We start from the raw sequence: 22,074 nt of genomic DNA, 5'->3' as shown, positions 1-22,074 counted from the left end.
CCCCCGGGCCCGCCCCGCGTCCCCACCTGCACCGCCCGCGGCCGCCTCGCCCCGCAGCGCCGCCCCGCCCCGGCGGGGACGCCGCGCGTGTCCGCGGCGCGGTGGGCCCGGGGGTTGGCCAGGCCGTGTTTGCAGGGAAGGGGCCGAAGTTCTCGTCCTGTTCAATACCCGCACTCCTGTGCTGGGGCACAGGACGGTCATGGCACGCCGAGACGCTGCCACACACCTTCGCTCTGGTGACCCCAGCCGCGGCTCTGCCTGCCGACCTCAGTGGTGCCTTTCCATCCAAGTCTGACCAACCTGATGTCCCCTTTCACAGGGAACAAACATTTCAGCCACAGCTTGTTTCCTCTGCACCAAGGAGATGGCACAGAGAGCCAGTGGCCACGCGGGAAGCTCCCCGGCACGATAAGGAGCCGTGAGGCTGCAGGGATTGCGCAGCTGAGCAACGCCGGCCTGACCATGCTCACCACTCCCGCTCCCCCAGGATGCCTTTCCCGCAACCAAGCCAATTCCAGTACTTGCCCTTAAAAATGGCAGAATGCAGCCTATGCGTAATCCCAAGTCCTAATCAAATACACATTTTTTCTTGTAATCTTACCATGGACGTAGATTTTCATTGGAAACAATTTACAAGGGCAATTCTACAAGAGTCACTGAAGGTGCCTGAAAAGACCTCGTACTTCAGTATGTCCATTTCCTTTCAGTGCTGTTTTTCAGCTAAGCACCCAGCCTTTTGGAAGTAATCTAATTCAGCCCAAAAAACATACAAAGGAAGAAGTATAAATCCACTGGAGCGAACAAGAATGCAGAGAGTGTTTTGCTCTCCCCTTTCCATAGCAATATCTTTATGGCCTTTCCAGAATCCACAGCTTTTTTTCCTTGGAAGGAAAATGAGTTGCTATCCATGTTGTGCTATTTCACACCCTTTCTCCAACAGATGGCACAAATCCTCACCTGTTTATAAAGGGATGTTTGAAATAGTTTTACAACTTAAAAATAGAGCCTAGCAATCAAAGAAATTAGTGATTCCAACTCACAGGTTGCTTTTTTTTTCCCAAATATTCATCCCTATTTTTCCTTATTTTTGGAATTAGATGGTAACCCCTGCACAGTTCTGCTCAGGCTGTGAATATGAAACTATTGTGGGTAAGTCTCAGAGAAAGGATGGGCAAGCTGACTTGTAATTCCTGGGAATACTAGACTCGGGTACAGGTGCCTGGATATGTTGATACGACTGCTCACTTGTACATGTGAATACATACAGCACGTAATAATAGAAATAAAACATCATGTCTACATTTAGAGGTAGCCAGACTTGAATCTAGGATTCAAACGCTGAGGTCCAGAAGTAGAAGCAAATGCTGCAACCAAGTCATCTTTCTATAAAGGACTATGGTAGAATATGAATCCTGGGGTTGAGAGATGTCTGGCCATTTTCTTGCTTCTGTTTTCTTTGAAGAGCATCATGACTGTAAAAAGAAGGAAGGTTGAATGGTGCTGTACCTGCACAGCTGTAGCAACCTCCTGAGATTTTAATTCCATGAATTCCTACAAGTTTCTCTTCAAGAATGTACTTTTGTGTGATATACAGCCAGTGAACAGCTATATTGTTGCTGCCCAAGCCCAGAAACTTTCAGCTATTCATTGCCAGATCTGTGAGTGATTTGAAGCCAAATGGGGATGGGATTCAACACTGAGGAGGAGTCAGAGGATTGGTAAATACTAGTCATGGCTGATCTTCAGTAAAACAAGAAGAGTGAGGACTAAAGCTGTAATTAAAACAGACCTTTACAGATCTGTGTGGACTGGACAAATCCTAAAAGGAAAGAAAAACATTTAGGACCTCTTCTCTCTCAGTTATAACAGTGGAAAATGATAATGCTATGGAGAGCAATGCAGTCATAGTGTCATACCTGAGAAAAGAATGAGCTCACAGATCTTTATAATTTCTGTTTATCATTAGATAATTAAATTATTATTTAGAGTGTAGAGACTATCATTTAATGTAATCATGGAAGAGCTTTCTCATTTCATTCTTTGTCAATAGTGTTAGGAAGAAACACATGTTGACTTTCTGCAAGTTTGTGCTTCTCCAAAACTGACACCTAATTTCCTCTAACCCATGCTGTCAGTGGGGGAGTACCACACATTCACTGGCACATGTTCCTCCCAGCAGAGGAATGACATGCGTCATATTTTTCACGTGTAATTCAGAATTTTTGTTGCTGTTGTTGCCATGCAATTTGTCAGCCAAGCATAATCTCCTGGCAGGAGGAGACAGACAAACAAGATAAAGAGAAGCAATATACTTGGTTATAGCTTTTAAAGTATATGATTCAAGCGAAATTACCTGGTCCTGTTGTCAGCAAAAACAAGAAAAGTGCAAAAGCATAAGACATTAAGTATTTTTGCTCAGTAAAGTAAAAAATAAATTACATGGAATGATGTCCAATACTAATTGTCCTATTAACAGCAATTTTCAGATTCAAAAGTGAGTGGAAACTACTGAATGCTAAGAAACTCTTAACGATATTTTACAACATCAGAGAATCAAAGCTGAAATCAGACTTTCTAGCTTACAATTGCCATAGCCATGCAATAGGCTAGGCAGAACACGATTTCAGGATTGGAGTTGTTCTTGGCAAGAGTACTAAATCCTTTCATCAGATTCCCAGCCTTCACATCCAGCTATTGCTGTGAACTGGTTTGGGCACTGTAATTATTCGAAGGTTCTTCAAATTCCAGGTTGTCATATGGTCATGTATAACTTATCAAGGAGTCATTATTGATGGGAGACAATCATTACTGTCTCTTCTCCCCAGCTTTTTTTAGGGTTAATCCCTAGTCTTTAGCTATGACTGAATAGAGAATAGGAAATGATTTGATGAAAGAGCAGTGACTAAGGACCATGAGGACACCCAAGTGTCTCCCCTGCACAACGTGCCCAATGGGAGAATCTTACCCTTTGGTGTCAAACAATTCAGCCTCAGTTCAAGAAAAACATCTGCTAAGTGTAAGACCTGGACATTACTCTTCACCCTGAAGAGCTACAGAGGAGTAGTTTTGCCACAAAGGTGTGGGAACTGATGGAAATTAGAAGTTTCCTGAGGCTTTTATAGTTCTTTGAAATCCACTTGGAAAAAAAGTATTTAGAATACATTTCATGTTTTCATCTATTTAGAATACAAGGTGGAAGAGAACTCCCCTGTACATTTCATTGTAGTGGCTCATGTACAATAGCAGCACTGGATCTATTAAGAAAAAAAGAATCTTGTTATTTATATTGTCATTGAATTTTTTGCTAATTCTGCCTTTTAGAGTCCTGAAGTGTCCCAAGTGAGAGTCACGTGCAAACAGAAGGGGAAGTAGAGAGTTCCTAGAGTGTGACACAGACAAAGCAACAATGAATCTAAACAATGTCAGACATGAGTATGTAGGTTAAAAAAACAAACCATGGTTTATTTAAATGTGTAATGTACTTGGGAGGGAAAAAGATTACATTGTAATGGCAATACAGACAGCACATACCCTAACAAGCTCATCCATCTTAATGAATTCAGGCTACTCTTTCTAGACTCTTAATCCACTCAGTCACATAGATCTTTGGGAGAGGCTCACCCTCAATTTCTCTAGGGGACTCCACACTACAGATTAATTTCAGACAGAGTTTACTGTCCTGTTTCTGTATGTCAGACTCAGGAGCATTGTCCTCCCACCAGGGGAGAAAGACCAAATATAGCAAAACTTCTCATGCACTAAGACCCTCTGTCCTGGGTTAAGTAAAAGTAGCCTGATGAAGTATCTGATCCTAGGACAACTTACCAGGCTGTCTACCTTAACCTTATCCCAAATGTGTCTCACCACTGGGATGAGAAGCCTAAAACAGCAGAGACTGAGAGAGATATTATATTATAAAATGCCATTTCCAGACACAGATTTTTATTTCATGTTCCTCTCAATCCAGTCTTTGAAGGGAAGAGCTTTGGTGTAGCCACTGTAGAGTCCTAGGCTGCAAGTTTTATCATAACCCCAGCTCACTAATCCCATCAGGTGCCACCTTAGCTCAGAAGATGCTTTTCCTGGCAGAGTTATGGCTGCAATCCCACCAGTCTCAGCAGGGCAGATATTAGAAAAGGCTGTGTGGTCTTGTTTGGCACAGAACATACTATCAGTGATGCTGACTTGTATGCCATTATCCTCATACTGTTGCTCACACAACAGTGAATCCACCATCTGAACAGCTCCCATGCGGATTGTGTCATTCTTGTATCCGGGATCTTTAATGTCAGCCAATACCTTCCAACCAGTAACCATTATCTTTAAATCCTCTGTGGATGTCGTCAAGTCGTGAGTAGATGACAAGCAAATGGGTTGAACACGACTGCTGATTCTGGCTTTGTCCAGGAGTTTTATGATAGCTATATCAGAATCAAGTAATATAGGGTCATAATTGGGATGCACTATGATGGCAGAAATCTGGGGAGGAAACAGAATCGGAAGAATTGTAGAGTTAACAGGAATGGCAAGTCAGCAGCACTCTTTCCATACTACTAAAATACATGTTAGTTTATTTTGCATACTTCTCCTCTATCCCTGCTTCTCCTCTGCCCTCACCTATGCTGTTCTTTCACTATGGTGTTCACTCAAATGAGAAACATGCAGAGACTGAGCATCTTCTGACTTGTTTTTTTTTTTTTCCTTTGGCTTGGATTTCAGGACAGTTTTTATTGCATGAGACACTTCTTAATCAAAAGCAGTCAAGGACAGTTTCAGCAAAATGGGGAGTTAACATGCAGTTCAAGTTTTTCCACTGTTTACTAAAAAGGTTTTACCTGCCATGTCACCTTCAGCCTGTAGATTTTGGATGGAGGGGGGGCTTTGAATTAAAATGCTACCTTACTGAAATTCAACTATCTTCCCACCAAAAAAGGATATAGTAATATGTTACATAATATTGGGGCCAAACCTTTACTGCTCATTTCCTTAATGAAATGCTACAAGAACAGACAGGGTTCCTATAAGGAAATACTGTAAAAAAAAAAAAAAAATATATATATATTCTTACAGGAAAAGTATGAAAAAGCTGGGATTAGAGAAAGAAACTGAAGCTAAAAAGGGGGGCAGGGGAGAAAGAATCAAGTTAATTATGATTTCTTGGATAACATCTATTAATTAACTCATATACACACACACATACACACACACAAAAGAGACACATATTCCCAAAGTTGCTGTGTTTCTCCTCATTTTAAATTCAGCCTTTCTAGTTCTACATCAAAAAAGTAAACCACTACATGAGCCCAAGGTGCTATTTTTGGAGCTGAAGTCAGATATAAACTTCTTTTGAGTTTAGAGCTATACAGCCTTGGGGTGAGGAGTGAAATGTGCTCATGGCATCAAACCATGATCTAGAGCACAAGTGTTTCCCTCATAAATTATGCTAATCAATTTTGACAGTAGTTGGCATCTCCTCTCCTTTTTTTTTGTGGCAACATCACTCAGGACATTATGGCTCACAGAACCTGAGCTATTTTCCTCATGTTCTCTGTTAGAGGGTGGATGTGTGAATTGGACAGCACTGAGGAATTTAATGAACTACAGCATGTGCCCTTCCTGTGCCATGGCTGTTCAGTCAGTTGCCTCTCTAGATATGCATTTTGAAGAACAGCATGTAAAAGAGTTACATTGCTCGAAGTGTAAACTTTTTCTCCCCGTACAAGACAGGTGGGATCAGTATCTATCTGTACTCATCATTTTCCACTCCCATCAGACTTACTCACCCGCAGGTTCTGGATGGTCTTTTCATCCCTGTCATCATCTCTGTAGAATTTCCCCAGAACCACCTTGAGCTCTGCTGTCTTGAGCACGATGGTCTTGCCCAGGTCGGTGACACAGTGAGCTGCCACCACCACTGTGCGCTCATTCACCAGGGCCCCGCTGCAGATGAGGATCCAGGCCCCTTTCCGCAGGCTGTTCTCCTTCACCCCGTTGGCCGTGCGATAGATTGCTGCTTGCCAGGGCCACCTGGTAGAGGTCATTATCTTCTGAAGTGTGATGTTTTCTGCCTTTCCACAGACTGAGGAAACATGAAACAAAAGTTAAGTAACACCTTTTCCCCGCCAAAGAATCTGAATGTTACTCTTGATTCCTTCTTAGGATGTGCCAAAAGAAACTAAACTGCAACGACTAGCATGACGGACAGTTGTCTAATTAACTTCTATATCTGACCTGCAAAATTATAGGAGTATTTTACATAGCTTTAAAAAAAAATAAATCAAATTTTCCATTATTCTCTGAATTCCTGAATAAAGTAGGAATATGGATTTAGCACTTGAGCAGGTGAATTTTCACAACAGCCTTATCGAGCTGCATTATAATGAGATGACTGCATAAAGAAATGCAAAGAACATCCCTGATTCTTGTTTATCATAAAACACCATAAAGCCAGCATTGCACTAAAACTCACCCTAGGCAGTCACAAAGTACTTGTGAGGCCTCTACTGACACTAATCTTTGCACAGGTGAATTCATGCCTATGAGAACAGACTTGTCTTGCAACAAGAATGTTGAAGCAAATGCATGTCATCCTGGGGAAAAGAAAAAGCTCTGCCTTGTTCTAGAATTATGTTACCCAGGGTCAGACCTGGAGTAAAATCCCCTGTATTAGAAAATGTTTATTTCCAGTGAAAGAGTTACATCATATGGTTGCATTTTTTAGTGTCCCTTAGGACACTGTTTTTCCTGGGATGTAGTGTGGGCATGTCCATAGTGAAAAACATTGAATGCAATACTTTTCAAAATACATGATATGATCTCAAAGTAAAACCACAAACAAGAACAATAAAAATTTGTTTGTTGTTAAGATCTACTTTTCACAATACTGGGTTTTACCAAATCTTCTGATGTTCCTACCCTAACTTACTTTGTTCAGTAGTTCTGGATAAGATTTTATCTGGACTTAGAGTTCACAATATGAACCCTTCCTTAGCAGAGTTTGTTAAAGGAAGAGCCTCTTTAAAATTGCCGACTCTCCACTTTATTGCTTAAAGTTTGATGGTGGTGTCAGCTGTGTGCCAAAGTATAAAGGAAAGTGTTTTCGAATCAGGAGAAAAACTCAGTACACCTTTTGCTCAATGAAAGGGTAGAAATTAATGGTAAATTACAGTACTGAAAGATCACTTTACCATCAACTGCACAAGTTCTACTGGTGGATGAAATGACACATATACCCTTCAAGCTTTATCGCTTCTTTCTCCCAGCTGGAAGCATAGGCAGCCTACACTTCTGGGACTCCCTAAATATCTAAGATGAATACACATTATGTTCCCTCATCCACCCAAGTGATATGTGCATTTTTTTTTTCCCTTGGAGACTCACTTGGAATACACACAGGGGCTCTCCCACTCCATTTTCCTGTCTTCAGACAAGTCCTCCTGCTGCTACCCAGGCGGCGGTAGAAAGGAGAAACGCATTCATACTGGAGCTGAGTGTGCAGGTGCTGGTACCCTGGGGGCAGTTCTCCAAATGGCAGTGCTGGCTTCTTGGTTGGATAGATTTGAAGCTTTTGCTTGCTGAATGCAGAAGAGTAAAGTTGATGCAAAGGTGTTTCTCTGTTTCAAGGCACAAAGAACACAATAATTGTAATATTATAAAAGCAATCATTACCGTAACTTTATCACCAGTTGTGTTAAGTATCATTTAAAAAGCATATGAAGTTTGCTTGTGAAAGAATAAGGCAAAAATATCATTCCAACAGAGTTTAGCAATGCTCTCATTTACATATATATATATATATATATATATACACATGTATAAATACACATATGTTTATACATTTTCTCTTTGTGTCTCTCTTTTTTTTCATTTTACAGTTTCTGAATTGCAATCAGTTGTCTCTGAATGTGGAACAGTTTTTGCCATTCACAAAAGGGCTGAGATACCATTTTTAAATAAAGAAATTACACCTGAAGTAATTGCTGTAATTAATTCTCACTAGGCAGGAGTTAGGCACATCTTTTCTCTAGTGAACTTTCTAATAGGCAGTATTAGGAATTGACTCCGATTAAATCATGTTGGTAAAGTTGCTTGGTTTAGCAATTAATGGAGATAATTGCCTCACCACAGAGATTTCATAATTTCATAATCGCTAAGCTTCCATTTAGAAATTGTACTGATTAGCTGAAACATAGCATAATAATTAAAAGTAAATATATGCACCAGCCTAGATATGATCCATAAGCTTGACTACAGTCATACTTAAATTTTTATCCCTTAGAATATGTCCCTTGTTCTAATGCTTAAAAGCCCATATCCAAAAAAACCTATTTATGTCTGAAAAATTCAGCAGGAAATTAGTTTCCCTTGAGATATCTGGTACTGCCTGCATCCAGAAAAGACATAATTTTTCTTTTTCTCATGACAATTCCATTTTTATCACAGAGAGACAGACACCTCCATCATACCCACTCTGTGAGACAATACTTAACAGGAAAGTAAAATTACTAAGAACAAGAGCAATGGCAAGTTTCTTGTATTTTGGCAGGAGGATGAGAGCTGCTGTGGTCATGCTTAGACTGCCAGGGTCCCATTCCAAACTCACATATGACTTGCAATATTGCACAATCCAGACTTTGTCTCACTATTGACCTATGAAATGGAGATTCTACTTCAGGGGATTAAAAATAGCCCAAAAACATGAGATGGCATCATCTCATGGCATCTTGTAGATGTGGGGGCATGTATGTGCCCTCACACAGCTGGTGTTAATATCTGAAACATTTAGCATAAAAAGACCTGTATTCAAGTGAATTGAGAAATTTAAGCAAGAAAAATCTCCTAGTGGCTACTAAAGCCTCATGTTGGCCTCTCAGGGACATCTCTACAGTCATACATCACAGACCTGGAGAGTGGGAGAGTGCTTGGGAAGTGCATGCTTGCCTTGTTCCTAAAACCTTCTCTAGGTATCTACTACTGGCTGTTGCCAGAGACAGGATATGGCTTGAGTTGGACCTTTATTCTGACCCGATATGACTGTTCTTAAGTCCAAAGATGAGGACAGCTCTTGCACTGCATCTAAAATTAAATGAGTCATGTACTGCAAAAATAACCCTGAAATGAGAAATTACTACTTGGACAAAAATGAACCTGAACATAACTAATTCAGGTTGGGTTTATTTCAGGAAATCATCAGAAGAGTAAGCCCAGGAAGGTTTTGATCTTTCATTTCTTCCTCCCTTCCTACTCTACTTCCTCCTCTCCCTCTTGCCCACACTCAACTCAATCTCATATTGCTTTGGATGGCGAAACTTACTGGGAGCAGATTACACTGCAGATTACATTACATTGTTCCCTGCTCTCCTTTTGCTCTCTCTGCACATTTTTTCACTAAGACGGCACATGTTCATATTTTAACACACACCATTAGCCCAAGGAACTGTTCTCAGACTGTTCTTGTGTCTGTCACAAGCTTGAAAGCAGAATTCCAGCATCACCCTGTAGTTTGCACATCTCTGTGCATTTCTTCCTGGCTGCCTCCAGCAGCTTCAACCTGTGCTTAATCAGACCTCCCCTCCCAGCAGCCCTCATTGCTTGGTTATCAGTGCATTTGTAGGAATCGCTGCTCAGGCAGGCTAAATACACAGAGTGAAAAGGAGAGGAAGGAAAAAGAAATCACATTTTTTCTTTAAACTGTAGTTGACATATTGCATTCTCACCTTGACTGAACCTGCATTGGAAGCACTTTCTGTCTCACCAGGTCAGAGATCTTTGGCTCTCTGCAGGCTAGAAAAAATATAATGTTGCACAGTACTTTTTCACATTCACAGCTCAAGTGCTATGGTTCATGCACATTTCCAACCTTTCCTCTCACTAGCTATAGTGGACTGGATTAAGAAAAGAGGCAGTTAAATTACGTGCATTAAAATAAAGACAGACCCTAAAACCTAGAGCCTTGGAAGAATACTTCTCCACAGTTCGCAAGATCTGTCCCATTTACAACAGCGGAAGCTACGGAACACCTTCTGCACTGGCACTTTCAGACATGGAGGAGGATTTTTCCATCAGTGTGTCTGAATGCCAGATTTACACCACTACGGCTGATGGGTTTGTATCTGAGCAAACTTTAGAAACAATGGAATTATACACAAAAATACTTAATTTCTATCTGTGTAGCCCCACACAGCTAATCCCAGTGACTCAGCATACAGAGAAAGGTGGCAGGATGTTACGGACTTCTAAGAGTCTGTGTACTCATGGAAGGAACTGGAGACTCTGATTCAGGGGAACACCTCAGAGTTACCTGAACAGGCATAAAATAACAGAAGGGAGATTCAGGATTTCTAGTTTTGTATTTGTTTACTTTTAGAATAAGATAAAATATTCAGGTTTATCAGTTCAAATAACTCTGCCAGGGTCTCCCTGCTACTGCACAGAGTGGAAGAAAAGAAACCTTGCAGGATGGATTTTATCTGTATGCCTGGACACCTGTATTCTGTGTGATTTAACAATATCTAGTTCTTATGTTAACCGTTATGTCACTATCACAGTAAACATGAATAAAGATGCTTTTTACAGATGATTATACTCTTCAGGGGGTGAATATTTTCATCTAAAATAACAGAATAAAGCAAATTCCCCAGGAGACAGATGTATTTCCTTATATTATCATTATTTCAATTTTCAAAAAATCCATTAAAATATGTGTCAAACGATTGCTTTGATAAAATGAATTTGGGAGTTCCACAGCCCAAATTCATTGATTCATTGATTCATTCATTCATTCATTCATGGATTATAAACAGTTATAATAGCTCCAGGTCAATAGCATAATTCCCTTTCTAGCAAAGGATTTAAAGGTGTGATTCAGTGCTTTAATGAATACAGATAGTTTAAGGATGTCCTCAAGTGGTTTTCTGAACCAAATCTTCAAGGTAATCTACAGCCTTGGCCTTTTACACTCATGACTGGTCCCATTGTCTTAAAAGGATTGTGAGAGGAGAGTTGTTCCCTATGACAGCAACTGATTGTTGTCAACTGTCTCATGAGACAATCATTTCATTCTATTTCAATTCCCTGCTGATTTTCTTTGATTTTGATCTTATGCAAATTTGATCCTAGAATAGGGGTAATAAGGGTTTTAGGGAACATTCCTTTCCCTGTTTAAAGATGGAATCTTCTGGAATCATTTGCATCTTCTCTGTCTGAGTATAGCAGCCAGTAGGGCTCACAAACTACCTATCTCAGTATCAGGTACCAGTCAGACATCTTATTCTTAGAAAAATGATTGTTTGGTGAGTGCAAATTATATTAAACAAAATCCAGTAAAACCATAGCAGTTTGTGTGAGTTGTGGTAAAAAAGTTTGTAAACTACCTTTTATGCAGATTGGTTGCTTCCCTGACCATTCTCCATCGTCTTGGCAGGTCCTCTGTTCATTCCCACTAAGAACATATGAGTTGTTACAAAAGAAAGCAATGACTGTGCCAATTTTTGCATAGCGTCCATTCAAGAGCCCAGTGTCTTCTACTACTCTTCTGTAGCCATTGAGTGGGCCACCAGGATCTGAGCAGTTTTTTTCATCTAGAACTAATGATAGGGGAAAAAGATAGTAACCATTTTATCACGTTCACTACGTTATTTTCACCCATCAAATTGCTTGGCATTTCATTCTCATGTTACTAAACAGTCTACAGTTTATTAAAGATGCCTTTTCAAGACCCTTCTGGGATCGCTGTCTTTGAAAATATCAAATATTAAAGAAGAAATTATAATATAGAGATGTCTGTTTATAGTACATACTTTAGTCTTCACGAAAGGATAAGATTCTTAATTGTTAAAAATTCTCAAATTGTTAAACCCATAAGAAGTAGCTGACAATACTGAAAAAGAACCTTGACTTTACATGATGCTAATATCCCACTAATATTAACAAGGCTACTTCAATAACATAAAAGGCTATACTTAAACTATTTGCAGGAAATAGGCCCTTGTCATTCATTTCCCTCTTCTGTACATTCAATATTTCACTGGACTTGGATAATAAAACTAGACTACTTCATTTTACTTTTATGTTTGCATGCATGCAAATGTATGCATTTTGTTTTCTTAGCACTGAGAGAGAGCTCAATAATCCAGGGAAATATGGGAATTGAAAGAAAATATATATATGTATTTATTGATACTAAAAAGTAAATATGGAAAGCCTACTCATGCTATGTTCTGTCTATAAAACCTCTTTTACTTCCTCCTTCCCAGTATTTTCCCCTTCTTTTTAATTCTTGTTGGGTTTGGGTTTGGGTTTTTTTCTCTCAATAAACTTAATTTTTTGGCCTAAATCTGGATTGACTATTTGATGCCAGTAGATGTTTTCCCCTGTATTTTTAACTCTGCTCTTTCTATTTAGCATGTGACAAGGTACTATTTTTTCCCTTTGGATTTCATCTCAGTTTTCTTGTCAGGACGACAGTAACGTGCAATTCTGTTTAATTCATCTGTCTGATGTCTCCTTGCATGATAACCAGCAAACATCCAGTTTAGACAGCTGGTGTTGGTGCTGCTCTGCTTACAGAGGGCCGAAGACTGAGACAGATCAACTGACCTGAACGGACCTTTTCATATCATTGCTTCAGACTTAGCTGCCTGCTGAGCCTCATTTCACAAAAGCACCAACATATAACAAAGCACTTAGACATTTATTTAAATCACTTTGAAATCAACACAATTACAGCGCAAAGGTATGGCCTTGTCCTGTCCCCATATCCTCATGCCACCAGACAAAGCCCAACTCAGCAAAGCATCTAAACACACAGGTAACCCTAACAATGCAAGTCTAATGAAGAGCATATGCTTTTAACATTGAGTAAATTCAAGCTAAGCATACATTTCTGTGCTTTCTTTATGGGTTTTAGTACATGCTCAAAGCTATATATGTACCTAAATACTTTTCCACAAGTCCTATTCAGTAAACAATGAGGATGTCTGAACTTCCTCTCAACCAGGAGAAAAGGAAAAGCAGAGCCCTGTCTCCTTTTAATTTGGCTCCCTTTTCCTTCTTTGTACCTCACAGGCTCTCTCACTTGTGAACTGAAAGTGAATGGTAACTTGATAGAAGCTAAAGACTACAGGGAATCCACCACAGTATAATGCTTTATTTGCAAGTTGCTTTCTGCACTGATGGCTAGCCTAGAGGCATCATTTGATGAGTGGAGTACATGTTTCCAAATGTACCAAAAGCTTGACCAAATAGGTCAGTTAAGACCTTCTCTTATTTCAGTAATTTGAAAAGTAATTGTCTTCTTCCCTAAGCTCAGGTTTATGACCTTTTTGATAGATTAAAAACAAAGAGAAAACATCTGGGAAGGAGAAACCCAAATTACATCGCCTAGCACTTCAGTAACAGCCAAGTCTAGAGACAGATCTTTCTATAGATCTTTAGCCAGGAACATTATGCAGCAGGGACTTAGCATGATCCTGACATTACATTCACTGCAACTGGAGACATTCTCTCTAGATGGAAGAATGCTTAGTGCTTGCTCTTTCAGATGAACTTGTATACAGATCTTTTCCAACACTTCCCCCCCAAATTTACATTGTTTGACATAACACACTTGTAAAAGCATTTTTTCAATTGATACAAATTATTTTGGAATATGGAAATGAAATTGTGCCATACAAATCAACTAAAGAAAAATTAAAAGCCTCTTTGGATGAGAAGAAGGGGCTTGGAATTTCATAGCTATATCAATGTGAAAGGTAGGCATGCCATCTTGCACAGTCAGAATGAATGGAAGTTTCTTTTTTATCCATTTTTCTCTAGGATGGGAATTCTGTTGAAATAAGGGTCTAGCCTTCACAGAGTAAGCCCCTAGTGACCTCCGCAGAGCGCACCAGATTTCTGCAGAGAAGGTGTCAGGGATACATAATAATGGAAATAACTACTCATTGTTACATAGTGTCCCTCACTTGGCTTTGGTCCTAGACATTTTCAATCTGTGTATAAAAAGGATATATGCCTAAAGTCTTTGAGGATATTAGTTTTCAGTCAATTGATGTTTCAGTCAGACCTTTATGTAAGAAAGTCTTGCAGGCTTGGGTTCCAGTAGAGTAAAATAAAAATTCCTACTGCTTCTTAAAGACAGGAAGACAAAAGAACATGTTAAGTCACAGATCTACCAAATTTCAAGTGAGATTTGAATAGTCTAGTTTCATGGGCATACATTGGCCAAAGTATTTCATAAGAATTAAAACTTAAAATGACCTTACCACATTCAGGATGATGTGATGACCAAATCCCATCAAGCTGACAGTAGGCAACACGGCTGCCTTTTAAGCTGTAACCTGCGTTGCACTTGAAGTAAACCTGGGCCCCGTATTTAAAGTCATCTCCTTCCACAATACCATGAGCGGGAGCACCTGGAGTCCTACACATCACCACTGACAGTTCAGATATTTCAAAAAAATCCACTTTATTACAAAAACAGGACTGTGTTAGGATGATTCTATATTTAGAACATTGAAAAACCAATTAAAATGGACACAGGAGTAAAAATTAAAAACCTGGTATATGTTGATCTTTATATATATGTCACATATATATGTCACTTTTCAAAGCCTATATAGATCCATTAGTTTCAATGGGATTGCTCAGAAGTGTGACGTGATCATGTGCATGTGTTTGAATCATTAGGGATCATTTTTTCAAAATATTAGTACTTGAAGCACTTTCTATCTTAAAAGTGGTTTTGAATGAACTACTATGCCTGGTCAAGAAAAAATTTAGGTCCTTTCAAATTCTTTACATTTTTATATAGATTTGCAGATAACATCACTGAAATATTAAAGCATCATTATTTGTATAGACCAAACATTAGCATAATTACATTAAAAAGGAACCTTGATATTTACTAAACTGGAATATTTACCCTTTCTACAGGGTTCACTCTATTGGGGAAATACAGATGATGGTCTATATAACTACTGCAAGTACTAAATATTAGATTAGGCATCATAAGCAAGATTTCTCTGACAGCATCAAACCAACCATACTAAATCAGAACAAAAGTCCACCCAGCACAGAAACCTGTCCACTTGTGGTAAAGAGTAGATTTGAAGGAATATAAAAACAGAACAAGCATATAGGATACTTTCCTGGCATATTCTGTCAGCATTCAGAAGTCTGAAGCTCAAGGTCTAGAAGAACTAAAATGGTATTTTTGGTATAACATACCCTGATGATATTTTTTTAACATTTATTTGTCTTAGTGTTTTCTAAACTCAGCTACATACTTGGTGCCCACAATATCTTGTAGGAATGAGTTCTACAGATTAAGGGCTGTGTGAAAAATGCACTGCCTTCTTTAGTTTTGTTTCTAGCCTGACACCTGATAATTTTATTTGATGCTGTAATTTCTTTGTTATAGAGACAGAGAATGTCCATGCCCTTTTAACTTTCTCCAAGTCACTTTTAAAAACCAATTTCCTGTATGTAGAAATTACATATGTGTATTTCTGTAGATAGAATTCACAGCAATGTAGGAAACACATGGTTTATTATACACACAGTTATCCATCTCTTTGTCTCTCTTTGCCTGGGCCATTCATTGTGAAAAACTGCATGAGAAAGGATTCAGTGCAAAACTTAGATAGGCATATAGGTTTTTTACCTGGGACCTGTAATACTCCACTAAAGATACACAGATGAATGCTAAAGAGATCAATCCCTACTTTATGCTTTTAGAATTTGATTTTTTTCTGATTTGCCTCATAGCTAATTGCTTGCTAACCTGAAGCCAAATTTCAATCCTTACACTTTCAGAGAAAAAACTTTTCTAAGGCCTCTGCCCTGTAATCCTTACACAGAGCACACATAAATACATCTGTTTATGTGGATTGTGGACCATTCAAATATTCACATAAGGAAGACATCAAATAATGAATTGGAAGAATCATTTGTGCACTAGTGAGCACAAGTCTTGGCAAGAAAAACTGTCTAATGTTTAAGCATTAGAGAAGGGCCTGGACTCAGTGCTCCTAATGAAAACACATCCCGTTAGGGGAGCTCAGCATTTCCTCTTGGCTCCAAGTGTTTGGCATCAGTATCATTGTCAAAAGAATAATGATAAAAATTCAACAGAATTTATTTCTAGCCCTTGACATTTCTCATGTAAAATACAGACACATATACATGCATATAGGTGGATATGTGTATACACAAGCACATAGATAAATGAAAGGGAAATAATAGGAACACAGATTTTCTAGGTGTTTTAAATTCTCAGAACACTTATCTTTACAGTCATGATCTTTGTGTTCCCAGTCACTCCCTCCATATCTTTCTCTGTGCAGCAATCCATTTCCCTGCATTTATCTTTCTCTCTTTCAATGTAAAGTCACCCTGAGCTTGTCAAATGAAAAATTAGATGAAACATCTGTTTCATCACTCAGAGTTCTATTTTATCATCATAAATACAGGTTTTCTGTTTTGCATGTGGTCCAGTTCAACTCTGCAGAACAACTTTTGTGTTCTAGATCCATCCTGGAAAATTTTCACAAAGCTACACTTACTTACTTATAAGTATCTGTTCTTGTTCAGTCTCCTAACTCATTAAGCTATTTCATTTCTAGTCCTTTTGATTTGTTCTGTTGTCACACTTTCTTTAGATTCTCTGTGCACATGTGAGCCAGCTGGAACAGCTCTGGTTTAATTTATTATGTAAATTCAGTGTTTCCTACACAGGTTAATTTAGTACTGAACTATGGCCTAGAACAGAGGATATGGAGGCAGAAGGTCAGGAGATCTAATCATAGCTAAAAAACTGTGGTCATAGGTAGGTTGCTTCATCTGCTGTATCTGACAAATGAGAGCACCCCTTTCATCATAGGGATGTCACAAGCATTAGCTCATAGCCACTTATGTTACAGAGCCACTGCAGGGTTTCTCTGATGGCAAAACAGCTTAGTATTATTAATAGATGTGTCCCTTTTCATACCCATGCCTTTAGCTACTGCTTGTCCATTCTCTTGTAACATAGGGTCTTCCCTCATCTTCTGTCCTTTTCTTTAAAATTTGCCACTAGAGGCACAGCCACTCCATTTATTTTGTTAAGTTCAGATAATCTTGTTAAGTTCCTTTGTTCTCTCTACGAGTTAAATGTGGTTTTGAATCTTGGGGTGTTCTCTGCATTTCAGTACCACAGCTGAGCTCTCTGTTTTCAGTGATATTATCTAGCCTGAAAGATTCATATAGTTACTCTAGTACTTGCTTCTACTGCTTTGGTTTGAGCTCTATAGTTTTTTTTCCTCTTCAGTTTGACTTGCCTTTTATCCCTTTCATGTAGTACGCTTCAGGCATCTCTTCTGCACCTTTTCCCTTTACAGACAATGGAGTTTTGAACAGTTATTATGAAGGGAATCCTAGCCCGTGTGCTTCATCCAAGTTCATCTTATCTTTTTGTGGGTAGCTTCCCATCAAGACTGTGATTTTGACTGGTTCTTATATCTTTCAGAATGTGCAGTGTATTCCACTGAATTTTAGGACAGCCTCCTTTGTTTGAGATATTTTACTGAAGTCTTTCAACATTCTCTTCTGGTGTAAGACTACATCCAATTCTCCAACAGACATTTCTCAGAAGTCAAAAAAAAAGGAAAGAACATTTTGTAAATGTCATTCATACCTATCTTTGCCCTTACCCTTTGGATACATATTAGCCATAAAATCCAACCACCTGAGCTGACCCACTTCTCTTCAGTTTCTAAGGTTTCTAAGGTGTTTGATTGATTTCAGATTCCCTTGCCTAGGCAGGATGGGGCTGATCCTGCCATCTACTGAGTACTTCTGAGTATCGGTCCAGAGAGGGTAGGATTCCCCTCATAGCCCTCACTCACCCACAACCATCCCCATCCCACCTTGTATCCAGCCCGAGCTATACCTGTGCCTGGTCTAGCCTGACTGCTATAGCACAGACAGGGCTGGAAGCTGCTTGGACAGCACCTCCTTGGGAAGCAGGTGGTGGGCTCTCCAGCAGCACTCCATGAGCTTGAACCATTCCTAGGCCACTAATTAGACTGCCCTGCTCCACATGGAAAACAAAGAAACAAACAATCAAAAAACATTCCTACTGCTCTGTGACTCTGGCTTCCTACCTTTGAGGCAATTTAGATGTGTCATTTATCCTCTGTTTTGCTACAGCATTACTTGTCCATAGCAAAACGAGAGAAAAAGGAGTAGGAAAATCTGTCTTGATAACCCATGAGAGGACTTTTCTCAATGACACAGCAGTGGTTAAAGAAAGAACTGGCATCCAGAGATCTTATCCTACCTAAAGGCCTTATCAAATTTCCCTAGTGTTAGTGCAATGCCCTCTGAATAGCAGTCACTGCCTAACTTTTCCATGTGCTTTGCAAAGCAGACAGAGGAAGAAGCAAAAGACAAGGTAGAGAACTTCAGACAGAATTATGCATAAAATGTACCATGAATTCAGCAATACTTACCCCAAAATGTAAATTTGAGACAGCCCTACCAAAACTGAACTAAAAGCGTCAGGATTTCAGGTTGCAGGGCTCAATCCCTGAACTTTCCTGTCAGACCAAAGCCACTAGGAACCCAGAATATGGACCAGGTGTCTACAAAATTCTACTATGACGTGGCAATGGACAGCCAAATATGAAAGACATTCATTCAAGGTCTGCCAAAAAATATCTGAGCAACCCAGAGACTCCATGAGGGTCAGGCTGATCCCATTCCTCCTGCCGGGATGTCATCAGACCTATTAAGATTCTGGTGAATTTATATCTAGAAAGCAATAGGAAAATGAGAGATGTTTCAGGGAAAGGTGAAATTAATGTTAGGGAAATGTAATCTTGAGAGTGACTAAGAGCTAAGAATGACCACCCTGGTCATAGAAAAGTTAAAAACTGCAATAATCAAAAAGCTAAAACCAGAAAGGATGCATTAAAATGTTTACGGGAAGACAAAGAGGTATATTCAGGTAGGATAAAATGAAAAATAGGGTAATTCTTACTCAAGAAAAAGTCTCCTTGACAAATGTTAGAAAAGCATAATAGGATGTAAGTGGAAATTATGAGTCTCATCATTTGAAAATTGAAACTCCGCATAAAAAAAAATAGACTTTGGAGAGAACAGGGTGACACTAACAAATGCATTATGAATGGAGATAGTTCTGTTTGTTTGTTTTATTTTTTCCATATTTTGCTACACAGCATTGTTCCTGGGAAGTTCTACAATTAAACTCTACAGGCATATAGGTAACCCTTGTCACTTTAGGGTTTGAGGTGAGTTTTGGCTTGATACAGCTCCATACATAAGACGCCAAAGAAGGAAGACATATGATAAGGTGGTTACACATGCCTCTGGCAGAAATGCTCAGTTGTGGCAGCCCAGTTGTCAGATAATAAAAACCAGAGCTGCCTCAAGTGTCTATATCACAAACTCACACATTCCTGATAAAACTTATTGTGCTTCTTGCCTCTTATTTGGTGTCTTGGGAAAAAGAAAACAATTTCTGTACCATATGAAACATTAAAATGCCTCCACATTTCTCAAATAACTTTCCTCAATATGAGGAAAGTTTGACTAGAGGAACAGTAAGTTCCTGAATTTTTAAGTAAAATATTCCATTATTAATAATAACAGTGCAAATACTTCTTCCTTTTAAATTATGTGTAAGAGACATTCCTCAGATCTGAATTATGTGCCATTTAGAAATAGTTTTCAAGCTAATTTTATCACCAGTGAGATAAATTAGATGATCTCTTGAGCTACACTTTTCTCTCTTCAATGTCCTTCAAATCCTGCCTGATGGAATTATCATTTGCTTTTGTCCCAGGATCCCTTCAATAAATGAACACTATTTTTTTCTGCTGCCTTCCTCTCACCCACTTTGTTAAATAATATATATTCCCCTTCACACATATCATTTATTATCTCTAAATTCTGCACAACCTTTCAATAATATATTGCATGCCTGAAATAAATCTCATTTCTCATTGCCGGTACTAATAAAAGGTTTATATTTCTCTTTTTGTCTCTCCCTGAAATATTAGGTGCAAGAGCTTGTAATTTTATGGAGTTTTGTTCTTAAGTTGCTTACAAAACTTTTTAATATGGCTCCTGCAAAAGAAATTTATCTTGTTGCATATTTTCAATCAGAGTTTGGATTTTAGGCTGACTTGTGCTGATGTATATAGCATATTTTGCCTATGTAGTATAGCTCTGTTGAGCATTTTTTATAGAATCATACAATCATAGAATCATAGAATGGTTAGGGTTGGAAGAGACCTTAAAGATCATCTAGTTCCCTGGCATGGACAGGGAACCTTCCACTAGACCAGGTTGCTCAAAGCTCCATCCAGTCTGACCTTGAACACTTCAAGGGATGAGGCAACCACAGCCTCTCTGGGCAACCTCTTCCAGTGTCTCACCACCCTCATGGTAATGAATTACTTCCTGATATTTAATCTAAATCCACCTTCCTTCTGCTTAAAGCCATTCTCCCTCATCCTATCACTACATGCCCTTGTGAAAAGTCCCTCTCTGGCTCTCTCGTAGCCCCCCTTTAGGAACTGGAAGTCTGCTATAAGGTCTCTCTGGAGCCTTCTCTTCTCTGAGGTGAACAACCCCAGCTCTCTCAGCCTGTCTCCAGAGGAGAGGTGCTCCATCCCTCTGATTCTCTTCAGGGCCATCCTCTGGACTCTTTGCAAGAGGTCCACTTCCTTCTTGTGTTGGGGGCCCCAGAACTTTTGTAGGTACTTGTAATACTGCTTTTGCATAAAGTCTGTTGGTGTGCTCAGTGGAGGACAAACACTGAAAATGGTCACAGAAACTGCACTTGTAACAAGTAGGGGAATAGAGCAGCTTCTGCTGTAACAAATCCTAGCATATTTCCTCTGCAGAAAAAGAGTTATGGACTTACTTTGGAACCCCTGGTGCCACCATCCTAGTCAAACCATCTAATGGCTGTCAGAGAAAGCCCGATAGACACTGAAACTGAAGAAATTCGAAAAACTATCCTGAGAGACCAGACATTTTGTCTGGAGGAAGGCAAAATGACGTTCTGTTTCAAGTGAATGTTACCATGACCCTGCATGCTGCTAAAAGTCACAGAAGTTGCTAAGCCAGAAAAACACCTGCACAGGGATCCTGAGCATCAGGATTTTGGATCTGAACTTCGGGGTTTCTTGGCTTTACAGCAGTGGCCAACATGTTCTCTGGAGCCAGAGGACCTGGAAGCCCTAGAAACATGGCTCCAAGATGCTGTTGCTAGAGGGAGCACAATAGGCAGAGTATGTGGAAGTGACTTTTTTTTCTTTCTCTCTAAGGAAATAAAAATTAAATAAGAATACAGCAGAAAATACAAATTTCTGCTGTGAAACTGTTCTAACAGAAAACTCCTAGCCAGCTCCACCTACATACACTTCATACAGCTCACTGATATTGGCAAAGGCTGCCTACAGCCAAGCCTGCTGAAGTCAATAGCGATAAATCCCATCATGTTTGACTTTTGCACTGCAACTCTGATTTGACCAAATTCTTTTTGATGGTTTAAGTTTTGTTTAGAAGGCAAGTCTGATGACATGACTACCTGAGTATCATTATATAACAGTAATCTGTTTTTCCAATGTTTTTTATAAAATTAGCATGTCTGCATTTTACTGCTGGGGAAGTGATAGCACTGAGATATCAAATGATTTATCTGAAGGCAAACACTGAGTAAGTGGCAATGCTAACAGTCCTGTCATCTCCTGATATTCTTACTATATTTATATTTAAACTGACCCAACTTTGTGCGGCATTAAATAGTCTTACCATTTAGGAATCTATGCTTTATTCTCAGCAGCAGTGTTTTGTTCAAAGGTGATGAAGCCATATGGGAGCAGATAGTTCAGTATGTTTGAACACAAAGCACATGAGTTAAAGAGGGACCCAGCCACCAGAAGCTTAGCAGCTACTGCTGGGTATTGTGATGCCCTTTTCAAAGTCCCCTACGGGACTTTTCTGAATTCAGACTTACAGAATTTGTTGTCTTCACTCATAATAGAGCTTATTATCCTGGTCCAT

General features: G+C 39.3%; 1 protein-coding gene across 2 annotated transcripts in view; it reads right to left on the bottom strand.

The window, feature by feature from the left end:
• Positions 1-3,429: 3,429 nt before the first annotated feature.
• PAMR1 (peptidase domain containing associated with muscle regeneration 1) overlaps positions 3,430-22,074 on the bottom strand; it is a 58,501-nt gene continuing 39,856 nt past the window's right edge. Inside the window, exons 7-12 of one of the 2 annotated variants that reach the window (XM_027642491.1) lie at positions 14,262-14,432; positions 11,373-11,585; positions 9,717-9,783; positions 7,381-7,613; positions 5,784-6,079; positions 3,430-4,479 (exon numbers count right to left, since the gene is read on the bottom strand). In XM_027642491.1, coding sequence (XP_027498292.1) covers positions 3,943-4,479; positions 5,784-6,079; positions 7,381-7,613; positions 9,717-9,783; positions 11,373-11,585; positions 14,262-14,432 — 1,517 coding nt within the window. In that variant the 3' untranslated portion in view covers positions 3,430-3,942. The remainder of the gene's footprint in view (positions 4,480-5,783; positions 6,080-7,380; positions 7,614-9,716; positions 9,784-11,372; positions 11,586-14,261; positions 14,433-22,074) is intronic. The other variant, XM_027642492.1, reaches the window with a different exon arrangement.

This window comes from Corapipo altera, unplaced genomic scaffold, assembly GCF_003945725.1.
Source record: "Corapipo altera isolate COAL_440 unplaced genomic scaffold, ASM394572v1 23b, whole genome shotgun sequence".
Classification (NCBI taxonomy): Eukaryota; Metazoa; Chordata; class Aves; order Passeriformes; family Pipridae; genus Corapipo; species Corapipo altera.
The sequence above is the reverse complement of the archived record's forward strand: the minus strand, read 5'-3'. Positions and strand labels throughout refer to the sequence as shown.